Source organism: Rhincodon typus, chromosome 29 (assembly GCF_021869965.1).
Source record: "Rhincodon typus isolate 14 chromosome 29, sRhiTyp1.1, whole genome shotgun sequence".
Lineage (NCBI taxonomy): Eukaryota > Metazoa > Chordata > Chondrichthyes > Orectolobiformes > Rhincodontidae > Rhincodon > Rhincodon typus.
This window is the reverse complement of record NC_063360.1, coordinates 9,701,946-9,714,209: the sequence shown is the minus strand read 5'-3', so window position 1 is coordinate 9,714,209 and position 12,264 is coordinate 9,701,946. Positions and strand designations below refer to the sequence as shown.

Below are 12,264 nucleotides of genomic sequence, written 5' to 3'. Positions count from 1 at the left end.
AAAACTGAAACACATCAGGGCTGCTTTTTGCATGTATTGCTGGATGGAATGTCTAGCTGTATTAAACTCCATTAGTTTCCAGGAATCAGAAAAGACAGCTGGACAAAGTTACTAAGTACGAGAATAAACTAGATGAAGTCCAAATTTCCAATTCACAAGGAAAAAGAAAGTTTTCTGTAAGTTTCATTCAGTGTGCTGGTCCTCTAGCTTTGTATAAGTCAAGGTTGTCCACAGCTTAGTACCACAGGTTGGAGTTTGCTGTCTCTCAGGTTATCAGTCTTGGAAATGCATTTACAGTCTTCAAAGTGTCTCAAAACAAACGCAACTGAAGTTCAGATTTTCAAAACCATTTTATTAATGAAAACTAAAACTTAAAAATTATATTTTGAGATTTAAAAAGTGTCTACATCTGGGTTTTCAACATAATTGCAATTCTTTAAAACAGTTTGAATATTTACAGCACTTTTACATTAAATTCACTTGGTCTATTTAGTATCAAGAAGCCACAATCCTGTTTCTGCCATGACTTGAAAATATGAGGTTTTAAAGCCCTGATCCTCCTCTAAGACGCTGTGCAGTGCAATAGTGGATATGATGCACCAAGTCCTAAGCCACAACCTTTATAACTACTTCTTCTGTACTCCGGTGAGTGAGCCTGGTGCTGGGAGGACTTAAGTTTCAGCATTAATAACTCCAAGGATAATTAGACTCAAAGCCCTTTTCTCCAAGTGTTCCAAATCCAACACCTTATAAATGTGCACCATTTTAAAAATCAGCTTTCTGTGACCTCTGAATGAGCGCACTTGATTTGTGCTTCATTAAGGATTGCTCTGAGCACTAGGGTCAAACACATTGACTACTCTAACCATATTTCACAGGGAGCTCTTATGGCCAGTTTCAGTTAAATGTCTGCTCTGGCATCAGTCTGGACTGTAGAGACTCTTGCTTGCATGTTATAAATGTCATGTATCTGATAAAGACATCTCATCTTCCAATTTACTATCTGGTGAACAACTACTGACTCATCACTCAAAGTTCACTCAGCTAGCTGTTTTGATATTTTATTTCTCATCTATGTTCTTTTGGGACCAATTAAGGAATAACTTGAAACTTGGAGAGTTTAATTATATTGTTAATACTAAGGGTCAGGCACAGCTGGGGTAAGAAACAGACAAAATGAAAACCTGAGTGTCCCAAGTGGCAGTCCACAACTTACACCATAAGTTCCAGGAAGAAAATAAAATTGATAAATTAAGTTTAATTTTTCTACTTAACACAACTGATTTTAATATTTTTGATAAGAAAAGCAAGCCCAACATGCTTGTACATCTGTTCTAATTAACTTTTGAGACTGCACCGGGAGTCACATTCAACACAATGAACGTTGGAGATAAATCTAATGAGAGTTGAACATGAAGGTTTTTTTTTTCTGGAAATGTTTTCCCTTTCTCACTCCACAAAACCCTGTATTTACTCCAGTTCCTAACCTTAATTATTATCATTTTTCCCTAACTCGAGTGTGGCAGGACAATTGCTCATGCATAGGATTGCCTGCCAAACAAACATTCTAATATGGGTTAGGTTACGGAGTGGAAACCCTAACTGGATTGTCCTCCCCCTTGTTCAGAGCCTTTTATATCCATTTCCCCACCTGGCTAAAGTCTATTAATTCTTAATATATAACTGAATCAAACTCAAAAATACCTGTTTTGCATGATACAGATAGTTGTAGTGATTGACAAATAAAACCATTTCTCCCCTACAAATTGGTGACACTTCTCTAAAGTGCTACAATAAAAAAAACATATAAAAATATAATCACTAATGATCATGGACATATGTAGTCACAACATACAATGCAGATAGATTAGAATTCCAACAGCCACTTTTTAAGTGAATGTTATGTTCCTGCAGTGCCTGAAAAGTGGCTGTAAGTTGATGTATTAACCAAAGTTGATAAAGAATGAAAATCTGAGCTGTACCTCTGATTTGGTAACGTATAGTAGATGGGAGGGTGCAAAGTCTTTTAAGTAACTGACAAAATCCCACATTTTGTCCTTCACACTAAGAAAAGGTGTATTACACCATATAAATCATATTGTTCTGCTGCTAAAGTAAAGATCACCACCCGCTCCCCCGCAACAACCCCCATCCCCACTTAAAGTCAAAAAGTGCAACTGCTGTGCCATCTTGAGCAGAGGCTATTTGTTCTCAACATGTCAAGCCAACCAAAGTGGCTTCTAATACTTTTGTCGAAAGGTGTGATTACCAAAATCAAATTAAGTTATTTTCTCTTGATGCAGCATTCTCTCTGTAGATTGAAAATGAGCTTCTTTCTCTTCCCTAAATACATTCCTGCAACTTTCAAGCATCACGTGCCATTTTTAGCAGTGCCAGACCAATTGTTAGGGCTTTGTCTACTGCTACTGAGGGAAAATGTGAAGTTTTGAAATTACAGACATCATACAAGTGGGTAAATTTCTCACCGTGCACTCTGATGCAAAACCTTGCCTTTTGAGGAAATTCTAGCAAACGTCTCGTATTATTGAAAGATTTAAAGCTTTGAATCCATCACTAGTTTCATTGCTTCCAATACAATCAATAATCACAATAGTGACACATGGAATAAATCTGTTTCTGTAGAAGGCTTTCAGGGCGACTTCATCCATAAGGGTGTTGTTTCTGTGTAAACTTGCTTGTACTATTTTTTTTTTTAAACCATGGGTGCTAGCCAGTTAACTTCCCTGTGTTAAGATAGCTCAAAAGGAATTTCAATAATACTGTATTAAGCATTTGCAGGTTAATGGTTGGAAACCTGACTCAATAGGTGAGGCAGTTTCAGGTAGTTTCACTCAGATGGAGGACTATCTTTCCCATTGATTCCCCAAGGAGCTGCTCCAAGAAAGTGGGTTGTGTCCAAAAGTAAACATCAAATATATTACGAAAACAACTGGCACCCTGAATCTGCTCATGAAAATCTGCCAACCTCTTCCCAGCACCAAGGGAATGTCTATGAAGACCAGCCTTTAAAACCTGCATTGCTGCTCTAGGAAGATTGCATGTTTAACCCACCCTCGCTTAGCTAGGTACAACAATGGCACTGGTTATTTATTTACTTGCTAGCTGCAAGCCTTAAGTTTAGAAGCCAGCCCTCTGAACAGTATAATATAACAGTGATACCGTATATGCTGAAGAACAGGCAAATTTGTTTCCTTTCACCCCCTCTGATGAAACTGCAACCACAGGAGAACAGAACCAAAGGCAGCAGTGTCATCTAGTGGTCAGCTTATACGGTCATCAGACATTATGGCTTTGGAATTTATGGTTATTTTCTGTGGGAATGCACAAACCTGCACCTTTGCGTAATGCACCTCATGGCTGGTATGTAATGAGTAGGGGTTGGTCCAGAGATAGGGATACTAACACTTTGCAACAGCCATTATGGGCCAGGTTTTAATAGCTTTTTGAGGAATATCATTAGGGGTGTGGTCATGATTCATGAAGATTAATGACAGCACAATTTAAACAGGTGGACTGCAGTATGTTCATGAAATGAGCGTAAAAGAATGTGTTGCAGTGTGAAGACTGTGAACTGGTTCAAAAAGTTGTCTTAGAATGACTGTGGTAATATCGGAGGTCGCGACCATTTTAGATGCAACAGGGCTGTTTTAACTATTTGGTTCCAGACAGACATTGCCTCTCCCATCTCAACCCAGTGGAAAACATTGATCCTGTGCCAGGAACCACCTTATGCCTTATCTAAGTGACAGTGAATGCCCGTGCAATTTTATTAAATAGTGCTCTCTATCACACACACAAGCCAGACTTCAAGCTGTGAGGAGACCAATTTATTGCGATCCTAGGTAAGATCAGCAACACAGCCTGGTTTTTTTTCGTCTCTGGAACACACACTGGCATATCAATCCAACCAACAGATGACAGCAATCTGTTAATACCAACTAGAGATTTGAAATTCAAAAGCTGACAGGCTAGTGTTTTGTTTACCAGTAAACAGAACTTGCTGAATATTTGCAAAACTTGCACATTTTCTTCCCTATTGTACATGAGGTATTTACATTTTATAAAGCACCTTCTATTAATTTTTCTTATATAAAAAGCACCTAATGGCCCCCGACAGAAAAGACCTGAATGTCCTATAACACCAGTACCTGGCTCACTAAAACACAGTCATCTTGAGTGTAGAACTACTGTAATTACATTTTGAGCAACTATAAGAAAGGCAAGAGCATGGATCCCAGCTTTTCAGATGTGAATCTTCTTTCACTAACTGCACCTGGCCTAAAGAGAGTCTTGTTGGGAATATGTCAATACTGATAATACATAGGTATGTACCTCAAATTCCCTGTACTGTGATCTCCTGATTTGAAACCCACCACTCATCGCAGCTGCACATGGGAAAATTGGTTCTGTAGTTTTAATGGAGCCTTTTCCTCTGTGCCTAATGGGATAGTCCCAGCAAAATGACACTCTTCCTTTTCCCAAGCAAAAACAAAAGTCACTGGGCAGTAGAAGGAGAGGGAGTAATGTTAACTTTCTACTGCCAGCAGTGCTCAACTGGCTAGCCAAGGAGTGTGAACCCTAATCAACAAGACACAACCTGTCTGTAAAGCATCAAAAGGAAAATGGGGGCAAGATCTAAATTCATTTCTTCTCTAGGTGTATTTATGAATGAATGCACTTTAAGCAGATTTCAATTTGTACTGGAGAAAGTACAAATAATTAAATGAGACCAGGCGGAGTTAGAAAGCTTCCAATCTCCAAGGCAAATCACAGATGTTGGGGTTCTCAGCAACACAAGATTGCTGGTGGTACTTGTAATTTCTTCACTTCCTGTGCATAGGGACAGAAAGTAGTGAGACTCTCCACTAGCTACTCTCAGTGTCAAACCAATGCATCTCGAGTTGAACCTGTGTAGGTGCCTAACTTTCTACCAAACAATTTTTTTTACTAAGAAAGTAGAATCCCTTCAGGTTTCGCAGCCATACTGTCACATGTACGCTCAGTGACAAAAGCTGTTTGGATATACCCTACAGCTTTGTAATTTTCTTTTTAACTATTTCCTCATTTCCACAGTCCCACGACAGGCTTCCAACTAGGGATCTAGTCTTTTTTGTTGGACTCACTAACAGGATTCCAGCTCATCCTGAAAGCTGGTGAAGGTACACAACACAGACAGATATCATGGAAGTGAGCTTTTACAAAATCATTCACAAAACATTCTTCAGTTCATTACTTAAATGTAGTGTCTCTGAACATCTTCATATTTAACATTTTGCATTCGAATTGTCATTCTATTGTGAAACTAGATACCAACACAGTCTACAAACTGAAACTGGTGTCAACATTCAACCATTTTGAGGCAAATTTGTTTGTCTCTAACACAAACTATTCAATAACAGTAAACACTGAACAATCACATTCCAATTCAACCCTGATCTCTTCTGCATAATTTCCACATTCACCTTCCTCAGTTCCTTTTTTTTCCAGCTTTATTCCATTTCACAGCTGCTAAGAATCCAAACGAAGTTAACTAACTGCAGGCGCTCAGCTGGTTATAAATGTGTTCCAGAACTTTGACAAAGGTTTGGTCCTTTGGTGTTTTATTGGCCAGGGATCCCTTTAAATGCAAAAGGAAAAAGTGATTAAGATATAGCCATACCAGCAAGTTGCAGTAATTGGTTAAATTTCTTGAAAAAGCACTTTGAGGACGTTAAAATGCAGAATAAAGGAAAATTATTCCTATTATTGTGTACAAACAGATTGGAGTTACCTATAAGCCAAAGCTCAACAATGGGGAATCATCGTATTTGGTAATGGAAAACATTTCTCCAGGAAACCTTTGTAGTAGCACAGAGCCTATGCCAGACCAAGCTTACTGATGACTTTCATTAGTGTGAAATCCCACATCAGCCTTTCTTCATTCCAGATTTGTTTTTGGTGGTCTGAGGTGCACATGGAAGCCAAAAAACAGCTCAATACGACATCTGGGATCTTTAACTGTATTCGGAATATTCAAGGGGCGAAAAGCCAACTTACTTTAACTTTCTCCAAATATGTTGTCTCCTCATTCCATTTGTCTTTGAACTTCACAATGTCTGGAGCTGTTTTGTAATATTCCAACAAAAGCATCTGTCAAGGGAATGTCAAACAAAATGTGCAATTTATTAAAAATTATTAAAGAGAATACTTGAGAGAAATCAGGAGGGTGAAGACAGGGCGTGAGATAGCTTTGGCAAATAGGGTTAAGGAGAATCCAGTGATTCTCCAAATATATTACATTAAGGGGAAAAAAGTAACTAGAGACAGAATAGGGTCCCTTAAAGATCAACAAGGCTGTTTACATATGGAATCACAGAAGATGGGGGCAGATACTAAACGAGTATTTTGCTTCAATATTTACTGTGGAGAAGGATCTGGAAACTAAAGAACTTGGAGAAATAAACAGTGATATCTTGGAAAGTGTCCATCTTACAGAGGATAAGGGGCTGGACATCTAAAAACACATAAAGGTGGATAAATTCCTGGGACCTGATCAAGTGTATTGCAGAAATTTGTGGGAAGCTAGGGAAGTGATTGCTGGACCCCTTACTGAGATATTCGTATCATCGATAGCCACAGGTGAAGTGTCGGAAGACTGGTAGGTGGCTATTGCTGTGCCATTATGTAAGAAAGGTGGTAAGGAAAGGCCAAGGAACTATAGACCGATGAGCCCAAAGTCAGCAGTGGGTAAATTATTGGAGGGGATTCTGAGGGACAGGATTTACATGTATTTGGAAAGGCAAGGACTGATTAGGGACAGTCAACATGACTTTGTACATGGGAAATTGTGTCTCATTAACTTAATTGAGTTTTCTGAAGTGATAAAGAAGATTGATGAGGCTGGAGCGGTGGATATTGTCTATAGGGTCTTCAGTAAGGCATTTGACAAAGTTCCACATGGTAGACTAGTTAGCAAGGTTAGATCACATGGAATCCAGAGACAACTAGTCAACTGGATACTAAGTTGGCTTGAAGGTAGGAAACAGAGGATGGTGGTGGAGGGTTTGTTTTTTTTTTCCGGGCTGGAGGCCAGTGACCAGTGGTGTGCCACAAGGATCAGTGCTGGGTCCACTGCTTTTTATCATTTATATAAATGATTTGGATGTGAATATAGTAGGAATGGTTAGTAAGTTTACAGATGACAGCAAAATTGGTGGTGTAGTGGACAGTGAAGGAGGTTATCTCAGAGTACAACAGGACATTGATCTAATGAGCTGATGAATGGCAGATGGAGGTTAATTTAGATAAATGAGAGGTGTTGCATTTTGATAAGGCTCATCAGGGCAGGACTTATGCACTTAGATGATAGGGTCCGGGGGAGAGTTCCCGAACAAAGAGACCTTGGGGTGCAGATTCATAGTTACTTGAAGGTGGAATCACAGGAAGACAGGGTAGTGAAGGTGGCGTTTGGTACACTATCGGTCAGCGCACTGAGTATAGAAGTTAGGATGTCATTGTTGCAGCTGTACAGGACATTGGTTAGGCCACTTTTGGAATACTGCATTCAGTTCTGGTCTTCCAGCTAAGGGAAAGATGTTGAGAAACTTGAAAGGGTGCAGAAAAGATTTACAAAGACGTTGCTGGAGTTGCAGGGTTTGAGTAACAGGGAGAGATTGAATAGGCTGGGGCTATTTTGCCTGGAGCGTTGGAGGCTGAGGGTGACCATATAAAAGTATATAAAATCATGAGGGGGCATGGATAGGGTGAATAACCAAGGTTTTTTTTTTCCTGGGTAGGGGAGTCTAAAACTAGAGGGTATAGGTTTAGGTGAAAGATAATAAAAGGGACCTAAGGGATACCTTTATCACGCAGAGTGTGTGTGTGTATGGAATAAGCTGCCAGAGGAAGTGGTGGACGCTGGTACAATTACAGCATTTAAAAGGCATCTGGGTATATGAATAGAAAGGCTTTAGAAGGAAATGGATCAAATGGGACTAGATTAATTTAGGAGATCTGGTTGGCATGGATGAGTTGGATCAGAGGCTCTATTTCTGTGCTGTACAATACAGAATGACTCTAGGGCACAGCTGCCCTGTTTGTATCCACCTTCCCAGTCTTCAAAGATATATTACAATGTGGGGTAATACAAGAACCTGTGGCGTTGTTAACTATGGTCTAACTTTGTGATACCGTGAAGAGTATCGGAAACTTCATAAACAACAGCTTTGAGTTTGCATGCACTTGCAGAATTTGGTCACTGGATGGGAGGAAACAGCACTACTGAAATGTTCCAGAAAGTTCAGGAAACCAGGGTGGGTTTCACTGAGGCAGATGCAGGGTTGCTGCAAGAGTATTCAATATGCTGCGTGAACCTTCAGGCTTCACTATGTACACACCACCTCCCTGCCCACCAATAGTAGTGTTCTGCATTAGTATGAATAAACATTCTGCATTCATAATTCCAGACAAATATATCATGACACTGATTGTGGAGTAACGTGAATACATACTTTGCAGAGGATCCATACTCAAAGAAATGCATTTTACAATGTGTAATATGCTCACGATGCATTACCATGCCCTTGCAAGAGTTGAGAGATGTTTTTGTGTAATTTACACAGTCAATGCTCGTTACAATAGAACAGGTTAGATTAAATTACATTCTTTGATATTTAATGGTTTGTACTTAAATTGGAAGTCATGTAGATGTACATATTTGTAAAACAGAATCAAAATGAAGTGAAATTTTGAAAAGACAGCAATGTGAATACCTTGAAATCTATGTGTATGTGGGTGTACATCCACATATATTTGGACTTTAGAAGCCTGTTCAGTTACTCATGTAGTTTCTCAAGTAATTCATTATGGTTCTGCCAAATTTTATTCTCTACTCGACTGCTCAGTTTGCTGAAGGGTCCTTGATTTGTTAAAAATTTATACGATGTAGTTGCTTTTGCTATTTCTTTATTGCTTAAAATCTACTACTTTAGGTTGTTTCCTCTTCAAAACTGGAATAGTCTCATTGGAGTTCTCATTTGCAGTCTTCAAAAGGTGAGACTATTCCAATTGTAAAATGTTCCCAACAGCAGCTGCCTGCCTCACACCATTAGTTAGCATTGGCACTGTTCAGAAAGCACTTTAATTGGTATGAGAATGAGGAACAGGAGATGGGGAAAAATGGAACAAGATGAGGACCAGACTGAATGCAGCGTTGGACAAACTGTTTTTAAGGAGAATCCTGAAGGATAGGATCATGCTGAAGTTTGAGACACAGCGTGGAGCTAGAGAAATTCAGGCAGCATCAGAATGCTTCTGAAGAAGGGTCCCGACCCAAAACATCAACTTTCCTGCTCCTCTGATGCTGCCTGGCCTGCTGTGTTCATCCAGCTCCATGCTGTTTTGTTTCCGAATCCAGCATCTGCAGTTCTTGCTTTCTCATTCTGAAGTATTTTAGTTCAGGGCAGTCATTGCAAGATAGTCCCCAATGCTGAAATACCATTTGTAGAGTCACTGAGAAATTGGGATGGGGTGTGGACAGGATGGAGAACAAAGTTAAGAGACAACTTGTATATTTTAAGCCACGCTGTCATTGGAGCCTTAACCACATTCAGTTTGTAACAGAATCCCAGAGGATCATCATACAGCTTGTAATGGTCAGGCAAAAACAGTGAAAGAACATTTGTCAATTTCCAAAAGGGACATTTTTTGTTTTGTGAACAAACTGAAGTCTAGCCATTACAAAAAAATAAATAAGTACCATTTCATGTAGGACATCAGAGGTTAGAAACGTATCCTGCACATAGGTCATCTCCACTTCCATGGGAATGCCATAATCGTTGGGCTTTTGCTAAAAGAGATGAAAATGGATTGAGACAGGGATGCTCCACAGACCAGAGACAAATGGAGACTTTATTTAAGCTATCAGAACTAAGATGACCAAACCCTCATTCTGTCCCAAGTGATGCTGAAAGTCCTATATCACAACATCCCTCGACATAAGATAAATTACTCAATGGAAGAATGGAATTAAGCCGAGAACTTCCTCTCCCAACCAAAACGGGCACTGGTCAGTGCAGCCACTATTTCACCTAGTGTACCTGCAGAGATGAGGCCCAAACGAAATCATGTACATACCATCAGTCAGCTCTCTGTGCCAAATTGTCAGGCACCTTAGCTCACTGGCTGGGTAGTCCTGCATTGAGACCTAATTTGCAAATTTAAGCAGTCGCATGCAATTTACAGAAATGCAGGCTGCTTGTACAAATATTGCAATAGTCAATGTCCCCCAGCCACCCCCTAGCTGAATGTTAACCACTATTTTTCAAGGGCAGAATAGATGACCACAAGTTGTATTTTTAACCCATGGAATTTTATAGCATGAAAAGAATGGAAAGTCACAACATTTATGTAACATGCTCATGCCTTAGGTAGTGTTGTTCAGAGGACATAACTAGCAACAATTTGCATGTTATAAGATGCCACAAACAGCAATGGGAGAAATGAAATCTGTTTTAATGGTATTGTCTGCAGAGATAAATGTTCATGAAATGGTACTATACCTTTACTTATTTTGGATTAACATCTCATCCCTCAGCATCAAAATGATCTAAATTGAGAGATGGGATTTGAAGCATAATCCTTTGACCTCTGACCCAAACTAGCACTCAAGATTATTTGGCCCATTGTGTCTGTGCTAGCTCACTGAAAGCTCATCATTTATTCCCATTACCCAAGATTTAATTTTACTCTTTACAAATATTTCTCGACTCCCCCTTTGAAGGCCACTACAGGGATTTTTCTGCATCCCACCCTCCCCCACCCTGCCACCAGTCTCAGGTAGAACATCCCACATCATAATAATAGGAGTCCCAATAATACCATAGGGGGAGTCAACAGTGTAAGTGGTTACGTCACTTGCTCTGGGGTTACAAGTTCAAATTACACCATGGCGTTTGGTACAAACTACATTAAATTCACAAATCTGGAATTGGCAGCTAGACGTAACATTGGTGGTGATGAAACTATCACTGAAACCCATCTGTTTTACTGGTGTTCTTTAGGGAGTGAAATCCACCATCCTTACTAGGTCTGGCCTTCATATGACTGCAGACCCACAGTGTGGTGGTTAACTGTCCTTTGAAATAGTCCAGCAAGCCATTTAGGACAAGGACAATTTGGGATGGGCAACAAATGCCTTTGCAGTACTGCCCACACCCGATCCAGGAATGTATTTTAAAAAGAAACTTTGCATTAAAAAGGATCACTGGACCTGAAATGTTGGCTCTGCTTTCTCTCCACAGATGCTGCCAGACCTGCAGAGTTTCTCCAGCAATTTCTGTTTTACTTTCAGATTTCCAGCATCCACGGTTCTTGGGGTTTTATTTTACTGCCAACTGTTTTCCTGTTTACATCATAAAAACTCTGCAATTTGAAACACCATTATCTCCCATCAATCCCCAATGTTTGCCCTAGTTTCTTCCTGATACCTGGTACAGATATTTTTAAACAACTTGTTCAGAGTCATTATGACACACCTCTTGAACAGGTGGAACTTGAACTCAGGTCTCCTGGTTCAGAGGCAGGGAAACTACCACCTACCTCTAAATCTTCTCTGTGGCTTTTGCTGTTGCTTGTTTGTTTAATGGGAGTGGTGTTGGCTAGGTCGTTACAGATTGCCCATTGCTAGTTGGGCCCAGGGCTTTTTAGGCATCAGCCACTTAGCATAGGCTGGAGTCTCATTTAGACCAGGTTCGGACAGGCAGTGATGGACATCAGTCCAATAAAAGCAAAATATTGCAGATGCTGGAGATCTGGAATGTAAGCAGAGAACGTCCTGCAGAAACTCAGCAGATCTGACAGCATCTGCGAAAAAAGAAACAGAGTTAAAACATTACATCCAATGACTCGTCCTTCAGTTCTGAAGGATTCAGGACATCAGTCGATGTTTTACAACAATCCATAAATTTTCACGTTCATTTCCTGGTGCGAGATGTATTGTGCTCGTTCATAAAGCACCCAATCCGGGCTGATACCTTGTGCAGTACAGAGAGAGCATGCTCTTTTTCAAAATGTGGCATCTTTAAAACGAGAGGTTTAACTATCTGTCCGGTCAGATCAATGTGAAATATTAGCAGAAGAGAAGTGAATGCCTCTATTCCTGACTCCTATTTTATCTGGTTATTATCATATTGCTGTTTATGGAATCTTACTGTGCACGTTAGTTATTACGTTGAGACGATTCAACAGTGAATACACTTCAAAACA

The 12,264-nt window shown here is 39.8% G+C and overlaps 1 protein-coding gene across 1 annotated transcript in view; it reads right to left on the bottom strand.

The window, feature by feature from the left end:
• Window positions 1–358: 358 nt before the first annotated feature.
• mpnd (MPN domain containing) overlaps window positions 359–12,264 on the bottom strand; it is a 48,915-nt gene continuing 37,009 nt past the window's right edge. Inside the window, 3 exon segments of the mRNA XM_020522110.2 lie at window positions 359–5,638; window positions 6,058–6,150; window positions 9,758–9,847. Of these exon segments, the coding sequence (XP_020377699.2) occupies window positions 5,552–5,638; window positions 6,058–6,150; window positions 9,758–9,847 (270 nt within the window). The 3' untranslated portion in view covers window positions 359–5,551.